This window comes from Myotis yumanensis, unplaced genomic scaffold, assembly GCF_028538775.1.
Source record: "Myotis yumanensis isolate MYYU_CA2020_CCGP unplaced genomic scaffold, mMyoYum1.0.hap1 SCAF_11, whole genome shotgun sequence".
NCBI classification, from domain to species: Eukaryota; Metazoa; Chordata; class Mammalia; order Chiroptera; family Vespertilionidae; genus Myotis; species Myotis yumanensis.
The window spans coordinates 29321379-29348037 of record NW_027223762.1 but is presented as its reverse complement, the minus strand read 5'-3'; the positions used below and the strand labels follow the sequence as shown (position 1 = coordinate 29348037).

The 26659-nt window shown below is 36.2% G+C and overlaps 1 protein-coding gene across 4 annotated transcripts; it reads right to left on the bottom strand.

Annotated features, from left to right (window-relative positions):
- Positions 1 to 2329: 2329 nt before the first annotated feature.
- Positions 2330 to 26546, bottom strand: ERLEC1 (endoplasmic reticulum lectin 1). Of its 4 annotated transcripts, XM_070429212.1 has the most exons (14): positions 26207 to 26544; positions 20661 to 20765; positions 19067 to 19147; positions 18452 to 18529; positions 18026 to 18089; positions 17069 to 17103; positions 14510 to 14733; positions 14290 to 14419; positions 11263 to 11424; positions 10378 to 10437; positions 6863 to 6987; positions 5344 to 5421; positions 4989 to 5064; positions 2330 to 3225 (listed from the first exon to the last, which is right to left on the bottom strand). In XM_070429212.1, the coding sequence occupies exons 1-14, from the start codon at positions 26366 to 26368 to the stop codon at positions 3154 to 3156; spliced, it is 1452 nt and encodes a 483-aa protein (XP_070285313.1). In that variant the 5' UTR covers positions 26369 to 26544; the 3' UTR covers positions 2330 to 3153. The 4 variants fall into 4 exon arrangements, with proteins under 4 accessions (XP_070285313.1, XP_070285315.1, XP_070285316.1 ...); XM_070429214.1 differs by lacking the exon at positions 10378 to 10437 and having other exon boundaries at positions 26207 to 26546; XM_070429215.1 differs by lacking the exon at positions 11263 to 11424 and having other exon boundaries at positions 26207 to 26546.
- Positions 26547 to 26659: the final 113 nt, after the last annotated feature.

The window sequence follows — 26659 nt, the reverse complement described above, 5'->3', positions numbered from 1 at the left end:
CGGGTTCGCTTCTGGTCAAGGCCACATACCTCAGTTGCAGGTCTGATCCCCAGCAATGGCAAAATATCCTTGGTTGAAGATTAACAACAACAAAAGGACTGGTAGGAAACCCATGGGAATTGAGGTAGCTGGGGAAGATTTTATAAGGTGTGGGTGAGGAAGAAGCATCAAGGTTCATGCATTTATTCAGCAAATATTTGTTAAATGTAAATTTTATGTGGGTATGTGGTGGTCCAGGGTTTCTTTACCACCCTTGCCAAACAACTGAGAAATGGATTTTTTTAAAGCCATATCACCATATATCATTCATATATATGAAAGACTTCTATTTCTGGTTCAAATGGAAATGCAAGCACTGGTAAATAAAATCACCCAACACTAGGAAGAGTTTAAAAATAGATTCTAGCATAGCTGATGTTTTATTTTCATTTGAAATTCCGATCACAAATCCCACTCATTCAAAAGTTAAAGTTTATTATTATTTTTTATTTTCCTGTTTAGCTAAGGTCTTTTATGTCAATAATTTGGCCTGATTATGTTTTGTTTTTTTTTTGGCCTGATTATGTTCTAGGAAGTTTAAGCATTGTCAGAAATCAGGTCAGGCCTTTCTTTGTCTGTCAGACTGACTGAAAAAATGAGTGCACCAGGGACTGAACACAATGCTTGCTATTCAGTTTAGCTGAGATAATTTGTGGTCTTCTGTTGCCAAGTCTCTTTAATCCAGGACAAGGATATAAACTAGAGGTGGCCTACAAGCTCCATCTAGTGGCGTCTTGAAGAAAAGCAGGTAAAACAAACAAAAAAACCCCACACCAAACAAATACAGGCTCCTAGTCAAACTAGAAGAGCTACTAGTTTTTCCCTAATCAGGAGGATTAGTATGCATGTCATTGTCAGAAGTTCCTAAGTCAGTGATTTTAATCACTGCAGAATATATTTAAAATAAAGAGAACCAGCCCAGCCGGCATGGCTTGGTGGTTGAGCATAGACCTATGAACAGGAGGCCATGGTTCGGATTTCTGGTGAGGGCAGATGCCCAGGTTGTGGGCTCGATCCCCAGTGTGGGGAGTGCAGGAGACAGCCAATTGATGATTCTCTCTTATCACTGATGCTTCTATCTTTCTATCCTTCTCCCTTTCTCTCTGAAATGAATAAAAGTATATTAAAAAATAAAATAGAGAATCACTGAGGAAGTGCATTAAAAATGCAGATTCATAGGCTTTGTCCAAAATAACCTGATTTAGTAGGTCTGAGATAGCACCCACCTTAATAGAGTCTCCACTTTGAAAAAGACTTCTCAAAATGCCTTAGGCATAATATAGCTGATCTTTCCCCTGTCTATTAGGAATTCAGCCTACTTACTATGTTAAAGCAGGATGGTGCATAGTAGAGGTAGTAGCAAACAATTTAGAGATCAAATGAAACTACAAAGATTACAGATAAGGGACGACTTACGAGAAATATGGAGATAGCTGGCTTAGTTCTCCCCTCAAAGAAGTTGAAGCTGTTAGCCAAGACAGAAGGCTGACTTATTTTTTTAAAAATGTTTTATTTAAAAATAATTATGATATGTATTTTTAAGATCTTCTGAGCTAAACTATTCTAATACAGTTTTTTATATATCTCTCCCCCCCCCCCCCTATTTACAAGAGAAAGCATTTGGCCTAATTATTCTCAAAGTGTCTTCTAGCACTAACCTTTCACAATTCTAACTCCCTCCCCTCCTATACCATTAATCTAAATGTGAGGGTAATTTTATTTGTCTTAGTTCATTGATATAACAAATATGATTTTTTGATTTATTAAATAAATGAATTTTAATGGCTTTGGTCTCTTATCCTATTATGTTAACAGGAAACAAGGGCACTATTATTAGAAGAGAAGCTAACACTTACTGGGAACCTGGTGTCAAGTCCTGGGGCTTGGCTTCTGACATACAGTAAAATTAACTACTGACATAAGCACCGTATGAAGTAAGCAGTCTCCCTACAAAAGAGGAAGTGATGCCCAAAGAGGTGAACTGACCTGTCCAGGATCACACAGCTAGTAAGTTAAGGCGTATCTAGGCCTGGGTTTGTATTTAAAGTGCATGCTCTTTCTATGTGTGCGATTTCCTACTAAAATCTCCAAACAGCCTTCCAGTAGCCAAATGTATTAACCTTTTCTCAAACAAAAATATCTTTGACCAGAACTACTGTAAAGGAGGAAAAGTAAAGTATTTTATGGCCACTTTAATGTTCTTATTTAGATATGTATGTCTAAAATACGACAGGATAAATTTGTGTGTCATAGGGTAGGGGAGAAAATAAAGAAACTAAACGATCTGTCATTGACTATATGACAACATTGCTGTGGACATTTTATTCACTTTAAAGATTGTGCTGTAAAACTGTCCAGAAGAAGATCTGTGGTACACGGTAGGCAAGTACAAAGGACAGCCAGCAGAGTATGTTTTGTTAGAGTGAGTCATTCTACGTCATGAGAGAAGAATCACTGACTGTGTACACCAGGAACATACTTGGAGGGAAACACACTCATATCAAGGAGAAAGAAATAGATAAATGCTGAGAGGGGCAACCTATTATAAATAAGTCTCTTGGGATTAACAGAGGCAAAAACTTATATGTGAGGCTCTACTGTGTGCCCAGTTTTTCGTTCAATACTGGGTAGAGAGCAGTTGCAAAATAAAAATTTGTTGAAAGGATTTCAGTCACTAGGACAGTTTACATAGTCTCCCATTTAAACAACCTAACAATTTCTTTCTTCATTATCTTTACTTCATTAGTTATATATACTATAATTTACATAATAAATCTATTATTTAAAAACTTTCAATAGGTACAATTATGGCATTTCATTAGGCTGGAGTCTAAACTGCTTGGATGAGATTTACTTTGGAATCACATTATCCAAGCAAAGAAAAACACAACCAGCTCATAAGGCAGAACAATAATGAAAAATGTGAGACAAATGCCTGCCTTAGAAGTCTATCAATACCTCTTATATACACATATATATTCACAAAGTGGTTGAGAGTCCTTTTATATGATCCTTTAGGTGAGGTTCAGTGGCTGAGAACTCTATAATGAGACACATGGTCAGAAACCATCAAGACTTTCAATGTTCTTTTCTTCCCCTGAACTTTATTACCCTTTAGTTGGGGAGAGAAAGAAGTCCATTTTCATCTGCGGTATCTAAGATTTTACAGATCACTGGAGATTCAACCTAAAGAACAACAACAATAAAATCATTAAAAAGTTGTTAAGATGAATACTTGCTTTATTCAGTATTATTCTGCTGAATGAATACATGTATATAAATTTGTTAAATGTATACAAGCCCTTGTTTTGGATAAACCATCCAGTTATTTCTACAAATAAAGCTTTTTGAAAAACAATTTTTAGTCACCCATATAAAATACCAAAAAGGTAGAGGAGATATTTTTATCTCTAAGTAAAAGAGATGACAGAGAGCCCTGGCCAGTGTGGCTCAGTTGGCTGGAGCGTTGTTCCATACACCAAAAAGTGGCAGGTTGGATTCCCAGTCAGGGCACATACCCAGGTTGCAGGTTTAATCCCCAGTCAGCGCACATGCGGAAGGCATCCAATCGATGTTTCTCTCTCACATCGATGTTTCTCTCTCTCTCTCTCTCTCTCTCTGTCTTTCTCTTTCTCCTTTCCCCTCTTAAAAAAAATAAAAGAAAGAAATGAGACAAAAAAGGAGTAAAGGACAACAAAAAAGAGAACATTATGACAAAATAATCAGTGTGAACTTCATGAAGGCAAAGGAAAGTGTACTCAAAGAAGGGCCAGGTGTTGAAATTATCAGATGTTAAGATAATTATGATAATTATGATGGAGAAAATAGTGGGAAAGGTAAACAACATGTTTGAATAGATGGGGAATTTTAGCAGAGAAAAGCAAGCCATAAAAGTTAAAGGTAAATGATAGAAATATAAAAATATGTCAGAAATAAATTCGTTCAAAGAGCTGGATGGGAAATAGCAGAGGAAAGTTATCAGATGACCACAAAAAGATGTAAAAAGATGTTCATGTCAGCCTTATTCATATAATAAAAAATAAGAATATCTATCTATAGAAGAATGGATGGATAAGCATATGTGGGATACTTATACAAAAGAATATTATTTAGTAATAAAAAGACAATGAAGTGCTGATACATGCAACATGGCTGAGTCTGAAAGATGCTGAGTTAGAAGCCAGGCATAAGAAAGTTTGTATGCTACATAATTACATTCATATGAAATAAAAAATAGAGGCAAAACTGATGTATAGTGTCCAAAATTACAGAGGTATCTGGGGATTCAGGAGTATTGACAGGGAAGGGGTATAAGAAAATTTTCTGCAGTGATAGACACTTTGTTTTGAGTAAGAATCACATCCTATATAATAAAAGCCTAATATGCTAAGAATCTGATCAATCTGTCGGCTGTTCAACCAACCAAAGCGTAATATACTAATGATATTCTAAGGCCGCTCAACCGCTCCCTATGACATGCACTGACCACCAGGGGGCAGATGCTCCGACCAGGTTAGCTTGCTGCTGGCGTCCAGTCGATAGGGACTGGACACACCCTGGAGCCCTCCCGCGGTCCCTCTCTCATTGGCCAACTTTCCATGTCCCTCCTTGGCCCCGATCGTGCACTGGTGGGGTCCCTCAGCCTGGCCTGCACCCTCTCACAATCCGGGACCCCTTGGGGGATGTCAGAGAGTGGGTTTTGGCCCGATCCCACAGGCCAGGCCGAGGGACCCCACTTGTGTCTATAAAATTGTCAAAATTCATCAAACTCAACCCTTAAGATCTTTGCATTTAATGTTATGCATATTATACCCCAATAAAAACATAACTGTTTTTATTATAGAAGTAGTATTAAATATTGGAGACTACTGAAGGTCTTTTTAGACCTAATGCTAAAAAGTAAAATGTGGCCCCAAACTGAGTTTCTGAGTATTATTATTTTTACTTACCCCAAGGATATACTGACAGGAGTGAGGCTCTAGCATATATACAGTAACAGCATGAGGAGAATCTGATTCTTTACACCTAAAATATAGAGTACTTTAAGGTACTGCCCAAACCATACAAAATTAATTTTAATTGTTTTCCTCTTAAGCTATAAAAATTCCACATAAGTGGACCTGTATAATTCAATAAGGAATTGAATAATACTTTATTATTTATGATTTAATAATTGTTATAAAATACTTATGATTATGAATAAGCACAATTATTTATAATTACATTTTACATTTATGAAAACTTTGCCCATAGGAAGTAGATTAAAGAGAAAGGCATGAAGCAAAATTTGATGGGCCAACTTACTTTAGTTTTACAGTCACCTGTCTTGGTTTGTCAGTAATATCACAAATATCTCCATTCCCGTAAAAATGTGACACCATCCTGAATCAGAAACACACACATGCTTTATTAAACTAAAATTTCACTAATTTAGAGTAATTGTGATGGATAGGAGGAGAGGACAGAGGGTCAGTTGTGCATTAGTGAAAAAAAATCTGACTAATAAAATATTCTTATTTACTCCCTATTTTTAGGGCTATGTCACAGAGTCTTTCAGATTCTATAAAGAGAATATAAACTTGAGATACTTTGTAGTAGTAAGAATGATCTGCAACTTCCACATTATTTATCTGTCTACAAATGATTAAGGTTTAATTGCTTTTACAAACATTGTTCTTTTAAAATTAACCCTTTCTCCAGTCCTGTAAATTGTTTGCTTAGGGGAACAGTTTTCCCTTCTTCCCATCCTCCATCCTGCTCCACCCATGAAGATGCTGTAGGGCAGGTGTGAAAAGATAAAGCCTAGATTAAGCTATAAACTCCAAACAAGCAGGATCCAAAGAAAGCTTTAATTCTGCTAGCTACACTCCTGTGCTTCACCCAGAGAGGGCCATTAGACATTATTTGTTGCTATGAGCTATTTTCACATGAAACATACACAAACATAAGAAAAATCCTTCTGTTTAGTATAGTTTAATTTTTCTAATACTTAAATGCCTATCTCTTAATTTTGCTAACTTTGGTTTCGGTTAGCCCAAGAAGTCAGCACATTCTGAAAACAGTCTCTCTGTACTGTCTGTGATAGGAAGAACAAAGTTAACACCCAAGAAGGGGAAAAAAACTGAATAATTTAAAATTCACTGGGCAATAGACTACTAGAAAAGTTAAAGCTTAGTTATTATTGGAAAACAAGAGGTTAATTTACTTCAGCTATAACAAGATATTCGTATTAGCCCCAAAGAGATGAGGTAGATTTTTAAAAAGCCACTGTTTAACTATTTTCAACCATTACAAAAGTTAAATAACAAAGGGAAATGCTAGAGTATATTTAAATAGACCTAAGTAACTTAAAGAGGTAAACATTACACATGAAAGATGCAAATGCTTTGTAACAACTTCAGACCTAACACTTGGTCTGAGCCATTGTTACACCACCACCACCACTCTTATTACCATAGCATCCCACATGGTTAAAGGCAGCAGCCCAAATTTATTGCATGCTATTGCCTGAATTACCTTATTTAAATGTCACAATAATCCTTAAGGCAAATACTAATCGATAAGAAAAGTGAGGCTTAAGAAAATTATGAAATTTGCCCAAGGCAGTTAAGAATTTGAATCCAGGGCAGTGGACCTCAGAGACTTGCCTTAACTATTACACTAAGTTGTTTCCCCCGTGACACACAAAAAAACTACCCTAAGAGATGTGCCTGAAAAAACTGATCAGAGATTTTACTTGAGGGTTTAAATGTTATGTTTTTCAACATTCTGAGTTTTAAATATTCTACTCATCGATTCAAAGGCAAAAAAAGTTAATCTTTACCTGACTGTCTGGGTACCATCGTCTAGAAGGTGATAGGCTCTAGCAGTGTTCTTCTTAGCCCATTCAATATGCTCTTCTTGGTTCCATGTCCCGACAACCACAGAAGTTTTCCCACTATCCTTATCCTAATATATGAAGAAATATGTATGATAGCTTGATATCATCAAGTAGACATTTATGCTGATGGTCTATAAGCTGTAGTCCCTATGCTCATATGCACACTGGATACCTATATTTAGAGGTAATAATGTTTTAGTCAAACTTGACCATTAGAAATTTGAGCTGGTTATCTTCTTTATTCCTTGTTTCCCTGGAAAAGGAAACTGCTTTCTAATCAGACTTGCTTCAGACATAACTGTTTTTGACTCTTCAATTTCCTTCTTCTCCTACATCTATCATTCCTGTCAATTTTTTTTTCTGGGAGATGTTCTCAGCTCAGACTCTTCCTTTACATTTCCACTGCCAACATCTCCCCGCAACCAAGAGTTTAATCTCTCACACCAAATGAGATGACCACAGACTACTGTGATTCTTAATTAAATCTTTGGCCACTATCTCTTACCCAGAACCACACTGCAGCTACACTCAGCCTGTCTCCATTTACTACTCCTTCAAATGCAAACCTTCAAATGACACTACTCTTCACACCATGCATTTGATACCAAGCTCATTTTTGCATCAAGACTGTTCAGAAACCCCCTTTCCCATTCTGCTTTTATTACTGTTTTTTAAAAAATATTTTTATTGATTTCAGAGAGGAAGGAAGAGGGAGAGAGAGATAGAAACATTAATGAAGAGAGAATCACTGATTGGCTGCTTCCTGCACGCCTCTTACTGGGGATGGAGCCTGCAACCCAGGCATGTGCCCTGACTGTGAATCAACTGTGACTGGTTGGTTCATGGGTTGATGCTCAATTATTGAGCCACACTGGCCGGGTTTATTATTTTTTTAAACACTAACTACATGTTGTCTTATATGCGGACTTCATTCTCCCATCTCCCTTTTCCTTCCCTGAACCCCTTCCTTCCTGTATCCCTTTCCTTCTTCCTATTTTATACCAGGCACTGTGCTGGGCACTAATATACACCTGATTAGTAGAATTAAAAACCCTTACAGTGGCAAGTGAAACAGGCCTGGAGTTTATTGCCTAGTGGCAGAGAGGGGCATTAGACATTATTTTAGCAACCAGACTGTAAGTTCTTAGACAGACATGGATTAAGAGGTTAGAGATGGAGCATTCTGCCTGGGGTTGAATTCTAGTTTCACCACTTATTTCCTATGTGATTTTAGCCAAGTTACTAAATCTTTGTTTTTGTTTCCTCATCTTGGAATAACAATACTCACCTCTTAAGGGTTATTATGAGCATTAAATGAGATAATTATGTGTAGTACTTAGAACAGGGCTTGGCTTACAGTATATAGAGAGCACTACATTTGTTAACTACTATTATTTTTATATTTTCCAAAGCTCCCAGCAGAGTCCCTCAGAATGTTCCAGGTTATATGATCTTGACCAAAATAAGGTTGATAAAAACCTAGTGTAGGCAAGTGAATGGGAAAACAGCCACTGTTAATGGGAATGTAAACTGGTCCAACCCTTAGGAAGGCAATTGTTCAGAATGCATATACTTTGCCCTAGCAAGTACACTGCTAGAAATATGCTTTAAAAAGTTCACCAATAGAACTATTTAAAAATGCTCACTAATATGCTATCACAGTAAAACCGAAAGTAACTTAAAGGTCCATCACTAGAGGTCTGGCTAAATACATGTGGGTACAGACTTAATCCTCTGTACCTGCTGAAAAGATCAGTTGTTGCTGATAAGGAAAGATCTCCATGATACTACTTAGTACATCTTTTCTGTATAAATAAAAAGGTTATACCAACATTTATGTATATGCATTTTTTTTCTTGTGGAGGGTTAACTAAGAAAGAGTTAACAGCAGTTACTTTTGGGGAATGGAACAATGAAGGAAGAGAATTTTACTTTTCATTCTAAATTTCTGGCATATATGCCTTTAATTAAAAAAAGTCATGGGGGTATTGTCTGGATTGTACATAGAACATATACTTTATATTTTTTCTGTATAAACAAATGTTAGTAAAAATAAAACATCTACAAAGCAGCAAGAAGAAATGGAAAGAATAGTGAAATCGAACTTCTCAGGCTTAAGTGAATAAAAAAATGTCCTACTTTATAGATGCCTCATAAATTTGGAATGATTTAAATGTGCAAGGTGAGTTGATGATCTTTACTGGTCTGATCCATCTTGGAATTTAAAATTGGCTTAAAACATCTCAGGAAGTCAAATATAACATTTTCTAATTACTAGTTATTATTTCTTTTTGGAAATAAAAAGAGCCTTTTAAAACAGCCAGGTCAATATTTATTAGTGTGTTTTCAACATCTAGTAGTTGAACTTACCAAACAAAGTACACGTATGACAAATAAAATTACTGGGGCTAAACTTCTGAATTTAAGCAGCTTAGCTCAAGTATGGGAAAATATGCCAATTTATGAAATTATAAATAAAGGGAAGAATAAAAAGCCAACTTGTGTAATCTTAAATTTTATTTTATTTTAAACGTGGATGATATGGTACCTTCTTTTGGCTGAGAAACTTGCTGTATTTACCCTATTTTACTAACTAGCGATGATGTACTATCTTACCATTCACTTTCTTAAAGATGAATTATAGTTGTATAATTTTTCAGCGATAAAAAAGAATGAAATCTTGTCATTTGTGACAATATGGAGAGGGTATTATGCTAAGTAAAATAAGTCAGACAGAGAAATACCACGTGAATTCACTGATATGTGGAATCTAAAAAAACAATGAATAAACAAAACAATGGGAATAAAAAATAAATTTAAAAAGTAACAAAACAAAACACTAATTTCTTCTTTAGTTACAGAAGCTGGTATTGGAGGAACCCCAGCGAAAGGACAGCAGGGGTTGTCCCAGTGGTGTAAAGGGTAGAGACCAGAAGAGTGAGCTGTTAACTTGGCAGATCACCTTCGTGAATTTTTGAATGTGGAAAGGCAGATCTGGTACTTAGTTTAGGGTTCTAAGTGCAAAGGTTACCTGAGGTTTAGAATAAATTAGTATGATTTTGAACGTTGGCAGCCAGCAGCTAGTGAGGAGAGGAAAGGCAACAGGGATGCCCAAAGGGGAAAGTTGGATTGAAAAGAAAAAAAAGATAAAGATGAATTATAACAATGACTAATAATTTCTCAGTCAAAGCTAACAAGGTTAGCCACCCTAACTTATTCTTCTTCCAGGCTCACAGTAATACAAAAATCTGAGTAGTTAATAAGCAATGTTCCTTTATGATGATTGACTGAGTTAAACAGTGAGTTTTACATTTTCTAGAATTTAGACAGTTTAATGAGTATTTTCATATTAAAATCATCTCATAATTAAAAGTAACACCAACCCCTGTTTGTTTCCCCATAAAAATGTTTAAAACTAATACATCTAATGGTAGATTGGCATAAATGCTATTTTATACCTCATGGTATTGATGGACATGTTTGCCATAGCAGAATTCATATTTCCACCAACCAACACCCTACAGAAAAGAAAAAAGATCAAGTTACGTATAGAGAAGGGGGGAATGGGGCCTGTCTCAATATTGCCACACAATAGTAATAGAAATATATATATATAATTTAAAAAACTTGGAATAGCAATAATATGGTTGAAAATTAAAAATTACTGACAAAATAATAGACAAATGCAGAGAACAACTGCTGTACTGCTTTGATAAAATAAAATGAAAATTCCACTTGTAAGTGCATTTCTCACTGAAGCTATTGGTCAGGGGCAAAGTTTTACCTTTGTAGATGTTAACTCAAGTTTTTTTTTTTTTAAAATATATTTTATTGTTTTTTTACAGAGAGGAAGGGAGAGGGATAGAGAGTTAGAAACATGGATGAGAGAGAAACATCGATCAGCTGCCTCCTGCATACCCCCCACTGGGGATGTGCCTGCAACCAAGGTACATGCCCTTGACTGGAATCGAACCCGGGACCCTTGAGTCCGCAGGCCAACGCTCTATCCACTGAGCAAAACCAGTCAGGGCGAGTTTTAAATGTGATTGCTATCCAATCATTGATGCCTATTCCAGTGATCAACCAGAATCACATGTGTCTCAGTTATATATATTGTCTGTCACATAAAGGTCAAGTTTTAGCTTGTGAGTAAAGAGAATGATAATGGCTCTGGATTAGAGTATAGTAAGATGCAGAGAAAAAATGTCCACTGAGAGGCTTCCAGAATGTTGCCATTTCTCTATATAGACCAAAAACTTTTTCAGTGTTACTAATGCCCCTTGACTAAATGACATAAACAAAAGCTGTAAACTAAATATTTAAACGGAACATTCACTTCTCACCCCGTGAAAGCAGTAAGAACCACTAAGGAACTCTTTTATAAGTTGGTCATCTGTCAGTTTGGATATGTGTGTTGTTCCAACAGTGAGCATAGGCTGAGAACCAACAGCAATGGGTTTGTGGACTGCTGGAAATCTCTCTTCTTTAGTTGATTGCAAATCTTCCTAAAATTAAACACATATATTTTTAAGGGCTTCTTTGCCACACTTAGTTTTTTTTCAGTTATGACTTAGATTATTATTTTTATACTGTAGAAAACTTGGAAAATAGAAGTCATCCATTCATTTTTTAATGTGTTTTTTAAAAAATGAATTTTGCAATTCTTGAAAATGTTAGTTCCATTTACTCATTAGGGGTATGGTGAGCATTATTCCCATGCAGGGATAATTTCATATATTTTGTATCATTATTATCTTTTAAAAATATTTATACTTATTTCAGAGAGGAAGGGAGGGGGAGATAGACACATCAATGATGAGACAGAATCATCAATCGGCTGCATCCTGTATACCCACTACTGGGGATCAAGCCTCAACCTGGGCATGTGCCCTGACGGGGAATCAAACCATGACCTCCTGGTTCATAGGTTGATGCTCAACCGCTGAGCAACAATGGCTGGGCTTGTCTCATTATTTTTATAAAGTATTTTGCTACTTGTTAGATTTTGTGTTTCTACATTTGGTTTTTAAAAATGTGGTTACTTTAAACCATCTACTTTGTGTGAAATGTGATTATTATGGGTAAAAAATAACAAGCAGGGTAAAGAGAAACTGAGTGGTAGCAAATATGTATATTAGTTATAATTATGCAATTATAGCAGGGCCTGGAGGAACCTACAAGTTAGTCAAGGAAGATATCAACTAATAAGGGTGCAGGTACCAGCAGTTTCACAGAGGTAGGGGTAATTCAAATAGACTTTAACAACAAATTTGAACATGAAGACTTCACAAAGAGAAAACCCTTGGTTAAGTCTTAAAGCATAAATAATAATTTGTGACTTATGTGAACATCTGCGTGTGTTTTGTGTCTGTGTGTGCATATATATGTGAACTTAAGAGGTAAAGCAAAGATGTGAGGAAGGTATGGTATGATATTTAAAGCTAGAAAGATAAGCAGGCACTATATGGTGAAAAACTATACAATCCCAAGAAGTTTGGACATTCTGTTATAGGTTTTGGGCAAAGGTATGGAACGATCAGGTTTTTAAGTAATCACTTACTTCAGCAGTGGCAGGGAAGAGGGAAGAGTAAGAACAAATCAGGAGGTGAGGAGCCAACTTAGGAGCTGCAATAACCCAGGCCAGAGATGAAGAGAATTTAAAGTAAGGGAGTGAAAGAGGAAGGGTGGAGAGAAGAGGATAGTTTTGAAAGAGGTGAATGAGTTAGAAGCTGGGTATTGACGGTGAATGAGGAGGAAATGAATCTAGACCAGAATTGAAGAAGTGAGTGTACCAATTAAAATTGAATAAAAAAATTTAAAAAATTAAATACAAAAAGGGTTTCTAGTAAATGTACAGTAGACATGGTATCTCTTCTTTCACCTGCTGGAGGGGCCATTGAACAACTGTGGTTCTTTTTATTTCAGCTTGGAAGTCATTGGGCAGTTACTCTAGAAACTAATGACCTTATCCTGTCTCCCCTTCAATATTAAGGAAGAACAAAGATTGCACAAATGGCTTCTTATCTTTTGAAAGGACCTTGAATTTTATGTATGACTCTTTCCACATTCAGAACCTACTATGCCCCTGGCACTAAATGCTGAGCATTAAGAATGAAATATAGTTCTAAGGAGCTAAGGTCTAATAGACTAAACTATTTATTTAGAATACATGAGGCCACAGTAAGGTTAGTGAAGAAAAACAATACTGCACAGTGAGACCTGCAGCTGAGATAAGGACAAGGAGGAAGAATAAAAGTATGACCATTTGTTATTGCTTCTTGTGGACAGAAAATCTACAGTCATGTTTAAGAAAAATTATTACAATAAAAGCAAGATGACAGTAGTTTGTATAGTAGGGTTTATTATTATTATTATTTTATTATTATTATTTAAAAAATATTTTTTATTGCTTAAAGTATTACAAAGGGTATTACATATGTGTCCTTTTTATCCCCCCCCCGCTCTTGACAATCCCCTGGCCTCCCTTACCCCCCAGTGTCTTATGTCCATTAGTTATGCTTATATGCATGCATACAAGTCCTTCGGTTGATCTCTTACCCCCCTCCCTCCTGCCCCCCAACCCTCCCTGGCCTTCCCACTGCAGTTTGACAATCAGTTTGAGGCAGCTCTGCCTCTGTATCTATTATTGTTCAAAAGTTTGTAATGGTCTTTATTATCCATGAATGAGTGAGATCATGTGTATTTTTCCTTCATTGACTGGCTTATTTCACTTAGCATAATGCTCTCCAGTTCCATCCATGCTATTGCAAATGGTAAGAGTTACTTCTTTTTTACATTTTAAAATATATTTTATTGATTTTTCACAGAGCGGAGGGAGAGGGGTAGAGAGTTAGAAACATCAATGAGAGAGGAACATCGATCAGCTGCCTCCTGCACACCTCTTATAGGGGATGTGCCCGTAACCAAGGTACATGCCCTTGGCCGGAATCGAACCTGGGACCCTTCAGTCCGCAGGCTGATGCTCTATCCACTGAGCCAAACTAGTTAGGGCAGGTTTATTATCTTTAAAAAATATTTTGTTATTGATTTCAGAGAGAAAGGGAGAGGGAGGGCAAGTAGTAGGGTTTAGAACTTTATAAAATAGACTCCTAATTGTCTAGTAATCTCTAAATTAACATAATATATTAACACAGGCAGAACATCAAACCAAAATTCTGAGAGACAGATGTGTATTTTTGTTTAAAAAGAAAAAAATTATTTATCTTTATTGATCCATTTTTAAAAGACAAACCACAGGCCAAATATCAATTTTTAAAAGAAAAGTTATGTGTAACACACTCAATTTATTGTATGTACTCTATATCTGGAAAAGGAAGTAATGAGAAAATACTGTTAGATAATTCTCATACCTCTTTATTTCTCCTGAAAGGCACCCTTAGAATTTCTTCCTGCTGTTCCAACTGTCTCAGGGTGAGGGGCTTAAATGGTGATCCTGGCAGTGATTGGCAAAATATGTCATTCACAGGAGATGCTCGGAATCTGTTAAAATTAATACAGCATTAAAATTAAGCACATGGCAACTTTAAAGCATGTGCATTTCATGTTTAAAATATTAAATCCACATCCTACCTATATTTAGGATGATTGCACAAGAGTGGTGTCAAAATGACAACTTCATATTCACAAGTTGTAACTTCGGCTACTGAAAGAATTTCATGCTTAGATTCAGGATGACATATGTACATCACAGTACTTGATCTGGGCCGGTTCTGTTTCAAACTACAAGGTGTACCATTTCCCATTCCCACAGGATAATAGGGTGTCATCTGACCTTCGATATTTTTAGTGGGAATCTTAAAAAAAGAGTATAGAACAGACTTTTCATTAGAAATGGGGGTAGGAGTGAAGATGGGAGAAGCACTTAATCTGAAAGGAAGACAACTATATTTTATTTACAAATTCACATTTATAAAGGTAACTTTTATGTATTTCTATGAATTCTCCCTCTAATAGTCTTTTGACTCATAAGTTCTTATTTGAGGAAACACATTTTCAGAGCTAGTTTAATACAGCAAGAAAACAAATGTTTATTCAGTACTAACATAAAGATGTTAAGTAAATGCACATTAATAGAAAAGGCTATAATATCATGTTTAATATGAATTATTTTTAATAGTTCTAAAGAAAGAGACTAAGATAAAAATGTAGGAATATACTATATGAATCTGGTCAGAGCTTTCTTTACTAAAATCTCAGTGCATTGCTGTGATAGAGCTTAGATTCTGGAGATTTGAAGTTTGATTTGTCAAAATGTGGAGTTACATAATAAAACACTATCTTCTAAAACAGGAATCTAAATATTGTACTGTTCATTAATCTGCTTACTCTTCTTCCCTGTTATTAATATTAATAGACATATTTTTCAGCACATAAATTCTTCAATAAATCTATTTAAAGCCAGCAAAAGATAAATGGAGAAATTTTCATGGAATGGGGGACCAAGGGGGAACATTAGGGAGGATTATTAGGGAGTTAGCACACACATTATTATCTACATAAACACAAGAAAAACCTAATGTAAGGGCTTTGGAGGCAGGGAGCTCATCCTGTATCACTTTGGTATCCTATCAGTGCATGTCCAAACAGACAATAAATACATGTTTCCAGAGAAAAATATTTTGAGATTTCTTATATGTTATTTTCATGCTAGTGTCTAGAATTAGAGAGTCCTGGGTTTAAACCTAAGCACTGAATTTACTAGTTTTATAACTTTGATCAAATTTCAGTTTTTGCCGTTTGTAAAAGTAGAATAATATACAGGGTGGGACAAAAGTAGGTTTATAGTTGTTTGTATAGGAAATAAAATAATGATGAATAAATAATAAGACTAAACTGTTTTGTGTGCTCACAACTATAAACCTACTTTTGCTCCACCCTAAATATACTCTAAGGTTGTGGGAGAATTAAGCATTACCTTTTGTTACATGCCTGGCACAACACTTGTCTTATAAATTAGAACTCAATAAATGTTAATTTTCTTCCCTTACCCTTTTCTTCCTTTTCCTTTATAATTTCACATTTTGAATTTCATCTTGCTATTCTCCAGAGCCACAGTAAATAAATATTTTATCTCAAAGGTAGTCCATAAAATTAAAATCTTTTAAAATAGCAATGCTATGTGTTTCTACATTTACCTTTACCAATTCTCCCCAAAGCCACCCTTTTAAATTTTAGGCAACCCTTTTAAGTAATTTTTAAGGTCTGCTGTCATTTCACTTTATTCTATTAAAAGTATCATTCTGATATAAAGCCATTTAGAGAAATATCCTCTATCAATAATTTAACTCTGTAAATTCTTAAGATTCAGAAAGCATTCATTGAACTACAGGGGCATTTAAAAACTGTGATTAAGCACCGTAAAGAACCATTCTTTTTAAATAATCCAATTCAGTTATCAATTATGCATTCACATTCAATAAACATTTATGAAGTGCCTCTGTTATGCTTGGCACTCCGCTTTACCCTGCAGGGCGTAAAAAGATAAAAGCCAGTCCCTGCTTTTAATATGCCTGTAGTCTGGTACCTTGTTATTTATATAGATACTTTTAAATCTATCTATCTATCTACCTACCTACCTACCTACCTACCTATCATCTATTTTAGAGAGAAAAGGGGAGAAAGAGAAAGAGATAAGCACTGATTTATTGTTCCACCCATTTATGCATTCATTGGTTGACTCCTGCATGTGCCCCGACCAGGGATCGAACCTGCAACCTTGACGCATTGGGGCTATGCTCCAACTGAGCTACCCGGCTAGGGCCTACATAGATAGTTTTATCTGTTTTACGCACAGGAGATAGAGACCAAACACAAAAGCTCTATTGTAATTGTTTTCATGGTTAAAGAGAGGGAACCTCTGCTAAGCACAAAGGTGATACAATGATATTACAGAAACTTTCCCAGACATGCCTTTGGTAAAGTTGCTTATTTTTGTATGAACCTAAAAGTAAATAAAAGTATCATAGTGTAACTTTTCTCAGAAAAACCTAACATATTGCAAATTTCTATCACCCAATCTTTTGAGATAGCTGATAAAGTTAAAGAACACATGGCTATATTCTATCAATGAAGTTATATAAATTCATGCCTAACACATGTTAAGAGAGAAAAATCACATTTGTCACTTGCCTCTCTTGATTTTTCCTTTTCTTCTGTTTCTTGTTCTGTGAAATAATATGAGAGTAAGGTAAATGTAAAGAATGACAGTGACTACATACAAGACACAAATGATTAAGTTTTCAATCAACTCTGTAATCTTAAACTTCTTTCTAAACATGCATGTACTTTTTATCTTACTAGTTTTACCAAGTTGAAATGGTGTTGTTTGAAAGGATAGTCATATTTAATCTTTGCTTAGGAAATACTCTATTTGATGCAAAAAAAACCCTGGTAACAATAGTATTCTTTTACAGTATTTTTATCTCAGTAAAAAGTTTAATCATAAATTAGTGATCAATTTGAATATAGATTAATAAAATATTTCACAATTTGAGGGATACATCTACATGTCTATTTCAACATATAAAACCTTTGCTTAAACTAAGCAAGACTAGCACTATATAATACTAGTAGAACTGCGCATGAATCCGTGCACCAGCAGGTCACTGCCGCCCTCCTGTAGCTCCCCCCGCCTCCCCACATAGCTTGTTGCCCTGCCCACTTCTGTAGCTCTCCACCTCCCACTTGCTTGCTGCCCTGCCCCGAACTGTAGATCTCCGCAGCCTGCTTATGTCTCCCTGGCCCACCCTCCTGCTGATCTGTGATCTGGTCGTGACATGTTTGGTCGTTACACCTCAGGGCGTAATGGCTAATTAGCATATTCCTCTCTTATTAGATAGGATAACACTAACATGTATATCTTATGAGATTTAAAAAATATATATTAATAGGTAGAAAAAACATAATGTTTGTTAAAGCAGAAAATAATGAAAAGATCTTTTTGAAAAAGTTTTCTAAGGAATTGCTCAAAAATTTATTTTAGTGTTTTAAAATTCATAATCTCAAAAAAAATATTTTAAATCCCAAACTGAACATTTACTTTATATCAAATTCCAGCGTTACTATCAAGTCAGTATAGACACAAACCTTTTTCAGGTAGAAGGGTCTTAGCCAACATATTCCCAAGGTAGTACTCGTGAATATTTACTTTCTATATTTAAAAATAAAATAAAAATATGAGTATTTTGCAAATATATTTTTCAAAAATACAAACTTAAAACTGTTAATCTCATTATTAGAGTTCTCCTTTTATAATGTTCCATACTTTGTATTTTCTTTTTAAGATTTTTAAATTGATTTTTAAAGAGAGAAAGGAAGGGAGAAGGGGAGGGAGAGAGAGAGAAACATTGATTTGGCTGCCTCCTGCACACCCCCTACCTGGGATCGAGCCCACAACCAGGGCTTGTGCCCTGACTCGGAATCTAGTCGGCAACCTTTAGGTGCACGGGACGATGCCCGACCAACTGAGCCACACCTGCCAGGGCATACTAGGTATTTTGAAGGAAAACATACCTGACCACTTTCTTTCTCTTCATGGTACTGCCGAATATGTTTTCCATGACATACTTCATAAGTCCAATAAGACTCAATCTAAGAAAGAAGGATGTATTTAAATACACAAAACCCGCATATTAAGTTACTTTTTGATACTTAAGGTAGATAAGATTTCCCCCAAGATTTAGAGTAAGCTTTCATTAAATGAAACTTACTATTATGCCTCAGAAAAAAATGAAATTTCTGAAGCCTATTTATCATTTTCACTAATCAGCTCTATGTGAAAATTCTGTGAAGAAAATAGCTATAGAATAGCCACCAGGCTTAGGGATCATTTTTCCATGTAGCTTACAAGATAATTATTAATATTTTTAGTTAAAATTGTATATAAGGAAAATTTCTTTTGATCTGAAAAACATTCAAAACTGGTAAGTGATATTATTTGATATTGGTATTATTGGGTGTTTGCTACATACACTATACGGAATTTAAATGAATAAAATACTATTAAGCAATAGCTTAGATTTACATCTAAAAATCTGATACAACATTAAAAATGCAGAATTATATTCAAGGGTCTATTAGCTGCTGAAAATTTATTTTCTAGTTATCAAGTGAACATAAAATACATACTCTGTAGGAACAACTGCTTTGTTTAAATAGTGGCTCCAGTAGCTCTCTTGGATTAGGACCTTTATAATCCTTTTCTTCTTCCTATGAAAGAACTAGAGTTTAATACTTACAATTATTCTAGAACTTCACCCAACTCTACTGTTGGTTGTTAACTCATTGGTCAAATCACAAATGCTTGGAAATAAAAAGGAAAAAAAAGTCAAATTCTATATAATAAAAGCCTAATATGCTAAATGTCTGGTCATCCGTTCAACCAATTAAAGAGTAATATGCTAATGATATGCTAAGGCCGCTCAACCGTTCACTATGACATGCACTGAACACCAGGGGGCAGACGCTCCGACCAGTAGGTTAGCTTGCTGCTGGGGTCTGGCCAATCGGGACTGAGCAAGACAGGCCGGACATGCCCTGAAGCCCTCCCATGGTCCCTCCCAGGCCCTGATCGTGTACCAGTGGGGTCCCTTGGCATGGCCTGCGCCGTCTCACAATCCGGGACCCATGGAGGGATGTCAGAGAGCTGGTTTTGGCCTGATCCTGCAGGCCAGGCTGAGGGATCCCCACTGGTGCACAAATTCTTGGACTGGGCACCTAGTCCTTTAATAATAAACTATGGTATACCACTTCTTTCAAAAGAATTGAAGTATAAAATATGGAGCCATAGAATAATCTTCCATTCTTTCTTCTCTTAAGAAAAGGTTTTTGAGTATCAATTTCCTGAACAATTCTTATAGACTATTTCAGAATTTTTAAATGATTTTGCCCAAATTTTAGCTATAAAAGCCTCAGAATAGTTGAATCTTGTTGAATATATTGAAAAATTTTAAGGTACTTCTTAGTTTTCTAGGTATTTTTACACTTCAGATTTGAATGCCAAATATATACATATGTGTATGATTGCGTGTGGGTAGTTTGTGTCTTAAGTAGGTTTAAAACAAGATTAAACAGCTGTCACAGATTTCAAATCTGAACAAAACTAAGAAGCACTCACTGAGTTTAATATTTCCATTTCACAGATCATGAAAATATTACATAATTAGCTCAATAAATTTATTGAGTGGAAGAAATGAGTTTCAAATTTTTTCAAGGTTTCATAGCTAACTATAGCCTATACCTCAGCCTCCTGGCTCCTAGGCTGATGTCCTTTCCATTTTACCATGCTGCCTCTCCTGTTTCATCTTGAAAGAAGTCATTGCCTTAAAGGATGGATAAGAGGCAGTTAGTTAGGGCATTTTAGGAGGAAGAAATGGGCATGAGCTAAGGCAGTGAAAAAGCATTAGGTGCCTAGAGATTTCTTAGCAATTCTTTATTAAAAATGTCACATATATATTTAAAAATTATATCTTGTTACAAAACCTTCATTTCTATAAAGGAAAGTAAGAATGGAGTTAGATTTTTATTCAAAACATCAATAATTGGTGGCTAATTTTTCCAAGTTGAACTATAAAATTAAAGACTTCAGGATAATAGAAGTGACTATTATTACAAAACAGGATTGTTGAAAACCTGTCATTCAATTTTATTTTAAAGTATGAAGTTGCAATGTTTTAAAATATCTTTGGTGACAGGGATTATCAATATACTTATAAAAACATACCTCATCCCCACCTGTCACAAGAGGAAGAATGCATTTATATTTTTCTTTTTGTGTAGTTGTCATGATGACATAATTATCTTCTTTATACAAAACTCCAGTTGTGGGCTAGACAGAGAACAAAAAATACATATTACTTTCTCTGGTTAAATTGCATTACACTGATAACTTACAGTCCTCAGTCAAACTTATTCATCACTTCAACAGAGGATTTAAAAACATATCCCCAAAGGAAAAGGGAAAAGATTATATGTATTTTTAAATAACAAAATGAAGATGACACACTTTATCCTGGTGTTACAATATAACAGAAAACTATAAACAAAACGAAAGTCTGAAATATAAAGAAAGAAGTAGTAATGCAACAAATTGAAGTTAAAATATGGGTTAAAAATATTAAGAGGCAATGTTCATGGATACACTATTACTGAATACTTATTACTTCTACTAACAATTACCACCTTTATGTAGGAATCTACAGCACTTTATAAAGGTACTTGCAATTGTGTTGGATGGGACACTTGAACAAAATATAGTACCATATTTTTCACATTTGGATACTGCACAGATAAATTACTTCTAAAAGAAAAATCACCATAGGTCATTTGTGCTGACTTAACTTTTTTTAAAGTATATATCATGGGTCAGCAAATCTTTTCTATAAAGGGCCAGATAGTAAATATTTTAGGCTTTGTGGGCTGTATGGTCTCTGTGTAACTACTTAACTATGCCACTGTAGTAAGAAAGTACATAGGCAATATATAAGCAAATAGGAATGACTATGTTATAAAAAAATTTTATTTACAAAAACAGGTGGTGGGCAAGCCCAAAGGTGTTATTTACCAACTCCTGATATATATATCAACAAAACTATCCCTAAATCTTTCTATACTATGAAGCAAAACAAATTCACAAATCAAATATGAACCAATGTAATTCAAATGAACATTTCATTAATAACTGATATTATTAAAAAAAAAATCTCCATGATAGCAAATGTGTCACTAACTACTAAGGCAGAGATATCACAGTCTATCATATGTGGTCTATGATAATTCAATTCTCTCTTATCTTTTCTCTTCTTACAGTACTATGAAACCACTATACTATTTGGCTATACTATTAAGTACCTTCGTTCTTTTCTCAATTTAACAAAAACAACGTTTAACCGTAATAAAATCAGTACTACTTGACACCAATGTCATCTTAAACACAAATGCAAATTAGGGCAATGTTTTCCCAAGACAATAAATCGAAATGAAAAAATAGCAATAAATACAAGCTGTATTAGCTACATGAAAGTACAATTTTAAGTCCTTTACAGTTATTAACTCCGTGCTCCTCAAAACAAGTGTTCTATCCATCTTAAAGAAAAGGAAACTGAAGTCCAGAGTTTAAATAACTTGTCCAAGGTAGCACAGCTAGTAAGTACAGTTTCCATATTCTGTGCTCTTAACTGTTTTAATGTATTTCAATCAGCTTTTGTTAACATTTTCTTAGATTACTATATAGATTCCTGGTTTATGGTCAAGGATCTTTTTTTAAAAAAATTAAATTTATTGGAGTGACATTGGTTTATAGGATCATACAGGTTTCAAGTGTACATTTCTATGACACATGATCTGTATATTGCATTGTGTGCCCACCACCCAAAGTCAAATCATTTTCTGTCACCACATATTTGGCCCCTTTTACCTTTTACTACCCCCTGTCCCAGGATCCTTTTAAAAAAGATTATTATAAGAGGGGAATAAAAAAGATTTGAAAGTTAGAGTTGTAAAGTCAAATTTACACTAATGGAATACTTAGAAACACTTGTTTAGTTGAGCCAATAAACTCCTGTAGCATAATGCCTCTCAATGTTTTACAATATTCAGTATACGTACATGATAGTGAGTTCTTCAAACATGACTCACATTTCTTAATAATGGATGGTCTGAATTATTGTAAAATCATTGCTGTACTGTAATGAAGGCAGATATTAGCACATATATGTATTCGCCTTTATTTGTGAAGTATCTGCAGCTCTAATGCTCAGAGTTGAATTCTATAGCAATATCGACTTATTTGCTGACATGTTCACCACAATGCTAACAATGGAAAAAGGAACTGTTTGCCCCATGCAGCAAGAGGTCACCTGTTCCATTCCCAATGGGGCACCTGCCCAGGTTTCAGGCTCAATCCCCAGTAGAGGGCGTATAGGAGGCAACCAATCGATGTTTCTCTCTGATGGACTTTTCCATTCCTCTCTCCCTCTCCCTTCCTCTCTCTGAAATCAGTAAAAAAAAAAAAACAAACCCCAAAAACTCATTTCTCTGCTTTTTGTTTCCAAGGTCTAGGGAAGGGGTAACAAGAAATAGAAGCCATCACTATTTTGTGTGAAGATGCAAAGATTTGTCTTTCATTAGCTCAGGAAGGGCTGCTTTCCTCATCAATAAAACAGACCCAGAAGAAATTCTTCTATCTGAAAATTCTTCACTGGTCACTTATTGGGATGATAAAGAAAAACTTGTAACAAACTTTACCCTTCTTTTTTGTAATGGAAATTACTTGGAAAAAGTAACATTTTAAAAACTTTTGTGATGTTCTAAGTTAAAAATTTTTTTTCGATCTACTACTAAAATGCTTCCTTCTGATTTTATGAAACAGGCTCTTAATTTAAGAAAATAAAATAAATTCTGCATGTACAGAATTACAGATGGTGTAAAAACTTGTTTTATGTAAATTAAACCTTAAAGTATTTTCATTGTAACAGGTAATATTAGTGACTTGATAAATATCATATTTTAATATAATGACACTAAACAAAGGGACTTGGTACTTTAAGGTTAAAGAATTTTACAAATATCTAGACAGGGGAGAAATCCCAATGTTTGACATGAGTCTGGAGGAATTAAGATAGAGAACGAGAGACAAAACTATCCGAAAGGCTGTAAAATAAAGTCAGTGGCACAACTTGTCAACATACATAACATGCTCGGAACTCCCATGGAGTAGGTCACCACTCTTCCAAAGTGCAGTGTTTGAGGAAAGTTTTTGAGTGGGAATACATTTCTATATTAACAACAGATGTAGAGAAAATTAGACTTATTTTGTAGTTTTATTTTAAAATCCATGAACTCCATGAAATAATGAATAATTGAACACTTTAATGACCTAGAAGTGATATTTCAGAAGGAAAATATATACACAGACAAAATTTTATGCTAAAAACCAGTAAAGACTATCATAATTAATTAATGTAAACATTTTAAAATTTACCAATTTTTGGTGCTTAATACTTTTTCCAAATAAATTTGGAAGATTGTAATGATTATGTATTTCTTGATGTATATGAATGGGACGATGATTTAAAGCACAAAATACTTTTAGACCTAAAAGGAATCCAGATCTAATCCAGTCCCTTCCAATTTTAGATGGCAGAGAGATAAAGGCCCTCTCCCTACTTCTTGCAGCTGCTTGGTTTTACACAAATGTCCAACCAACTGACCCATAAAAAAAACCCGACAGTGCCAGGTGAGCAGAGCTGCAGTTTCAATTACATAAAGTAGGAAAGGGAAGCCTTAAGACTATAAAAATAGTTTTTTAAAAAAATCAAAAAAAACAATGATGTCTCTTGGGGCTTATTTTTGCCTGAGGTATACAGACCTTTTGCCAACTCATAGAAAAATGTATCTAGATTTTTCTGAAAGTAACTCAAACTTAAAAAGAAAAAGAAAAAAATAAGTCTCCCCAAATCTTCAACTGTCCCCATCTTAGATTATGCATTGCCAAAGAAAAGTAATTAAAAACAAAATTTCAAAATAAAATTGATAGATATGTGAAAGGTTGGTATAGCATTTCCTCTTTTTAGCTAGTAAACAGCAGTGCCAGAAAGAAAACTGAATAACTGGGTAGTCACCTCTAAAAAGGCTAATTTATTTATTTATTTTTTAAAATATATTTTATTGATTTTTTTACAGAGAGGAAGGGAGAGGGACAGAGAGTTAGAAACATCAATCAGCTGCCTCCAGCACACCCCCTACCGTACATGGCCGGAATCGAACCTAGGACCATTCAGTCCTAAGGCCCACGCTCTATCCACTGAGCCAAACAGGTTAGGGCTAAAAAGGCTAATTTAAATCATCCACTTCTAGGTTGGTGAGTTTGGTAGGGCCATATATCGGCATGAGTTTTTAAATTAAAGAAAACAACAACAACAACACAGGTGCAAGAGTAAAACATTTTAATGACCAAATTCTTTAAACATTTGTTATGTTCATTCCACGTGTGCGTCTGGAAACAATAACCCCAACCCTGCTAAAGTTATATCTGACTCACAGCTGGTATATATTATCAATACAGGGTGAGGCAAAGTAGGTTTATAGTTGTTCCTATGGAAAAGAATACAACGATTAATAATTATACAAGAATAAACTCTGTTTTGTGTACTCACAACTGTAAATCTACTTTTGCCCCACCCTGTATGTCATGGCATTAACCCAAAGATAAACCTGTCTTCCCAGACAAATATTTACTTAGATAAATCTGAACTGCCAGAATAAGAGAACTGAAAACCCGGGGGAGGGTGGGGCGGAGAAATACAGCAGGTGTGAATTAGCAAAAAACGAACATTTGCAAATAGAAACTGGTTTCGGCAAGGATGACATCCTTTTTCCTGGTACATCTTGTTTCAATGAAATAGTAATAGAGCAATATACTAAGATAGTTTCCCAAGTGGAATGACTATAGGTAATGGGCGTAAAAATTTTTTAAAAAGTTTTCCATTTCCAAGGGCTTCAGTTTGAAACAAATCAATCACTACAGGGTAAGTATCAGATACGCACCATTTTCATTGGCTGACAGTGGATAGGAAGACTTTTCAGCAATCGACTCCCCGAAGGGAAGGACCGCAGAATTTCATTACGATGAGGTTATATGTATGTTTATTATTGGAAAACTCATCGTAAAAACCTCACGTTCTGGGATCGTCATGAACAGTCGTAATGCATCAAAACTGTAAAGGATATTCTACACGGAGCATCGTGAACATCTCCGGCCAAAGAGCCATCTCAAACACAGCTCTGAAGGGAGACGAGCTGGGCACAGACGGACGTGTGCGCATAAGAGAGAGAAGAACGAGGATGAATGAGAGGGGGGACTCCTCTCGGCGGGAACCGGGGTGTGTGGGCAGGGCGGTGTGCAACAGCTGCAGTGACTTTCCAAAGAGAAGGAAGAGCGCTCGCCTGCCGTGGTGGTAGGAAGCCCTCCTCCCCGGGGAGGGAGCGTGGGGAAAGCGAGTCTAGTGCGACAGATCTAACAGTGATCGGCTGGCCGCTGGGTCCCCAGGGCTCAGCCTGGGGGCACCTCCACATCCTGTGTTCGGGAAACACTTGCGGTCTAGATGAATGAATGAACGGACGCGGGGCGCACCGAGTTTTGGAGCGGAGAGGAGGCACGCGCCTGCACCGGTGGTTCTAGGAGAAACAAGCGCAGAAGACCGAGCGAAGGGGCCGAACCCTGAACGCCGGGGGGAAGCGAGATGGCTACGGACTCGCGAGGGCACTGACCAGAGAGAACTCGGTGCCGGGCCAGTTGACTCGGAAAGGGATGTCATCGCTGAGTTGGGGGAGAACTCGGGCGCCGCCGGACGCCTCTAGGAGGCCGCAGAGGACCAAGAGCACCGGTCCTCCCGGGCCCAGACTCCGCGCGCCGCCGCCTCCTTCCTCCATCCTCCACCGCCGATCTCGCCAGCCGCCGACACAACCTCCTCTGCCACAGAGGAGAGGAGGGGAGGAGGAGGAGGAGGCGGCGGGACTACTTAAACGCCCAGGCAGCCCAGGGCCCAACCGCCGCCACGTCTCCTTCCGGAGAGCCGGGCTACGCCGCCCCTGCCTCCGTGGGCCACCCGCCACCGTTTCCGGGGCAGGCGGAGTATCAACATCCGGGGTCACCGGGCAGGCGCTACGGAAGCCGGGATAGCGGCTGGGCTCTGCTGGTTTCCCACAACCGCAGTTTCGCGG

Bases quoted from the DNA above. Each gene is read 5' to 3' on its own strand.
- ERLEC1 (XM_070429212.1), bottom strand. From the start codon at position 26,368: ATGGAGGAAGGAGGCGGCGGCGCGCGGAGTCTGGGCCCGGGAGGACCG. The intron at 18,530-19,066 runs GTATGTATTTTA...CTTCTTTCTTAG, and splicing joins AAAGCAGTTGTTCCTACAGA to ATTGAGTCTTATTGGACTTA. The intron at 17,104-18,025 runs GTTTGTGTCTAT...ATTATTTCACAG, and splicing joins GACCCTTCTACCTGAAAAAG to AACAAGAAACAGAAGAAAAG.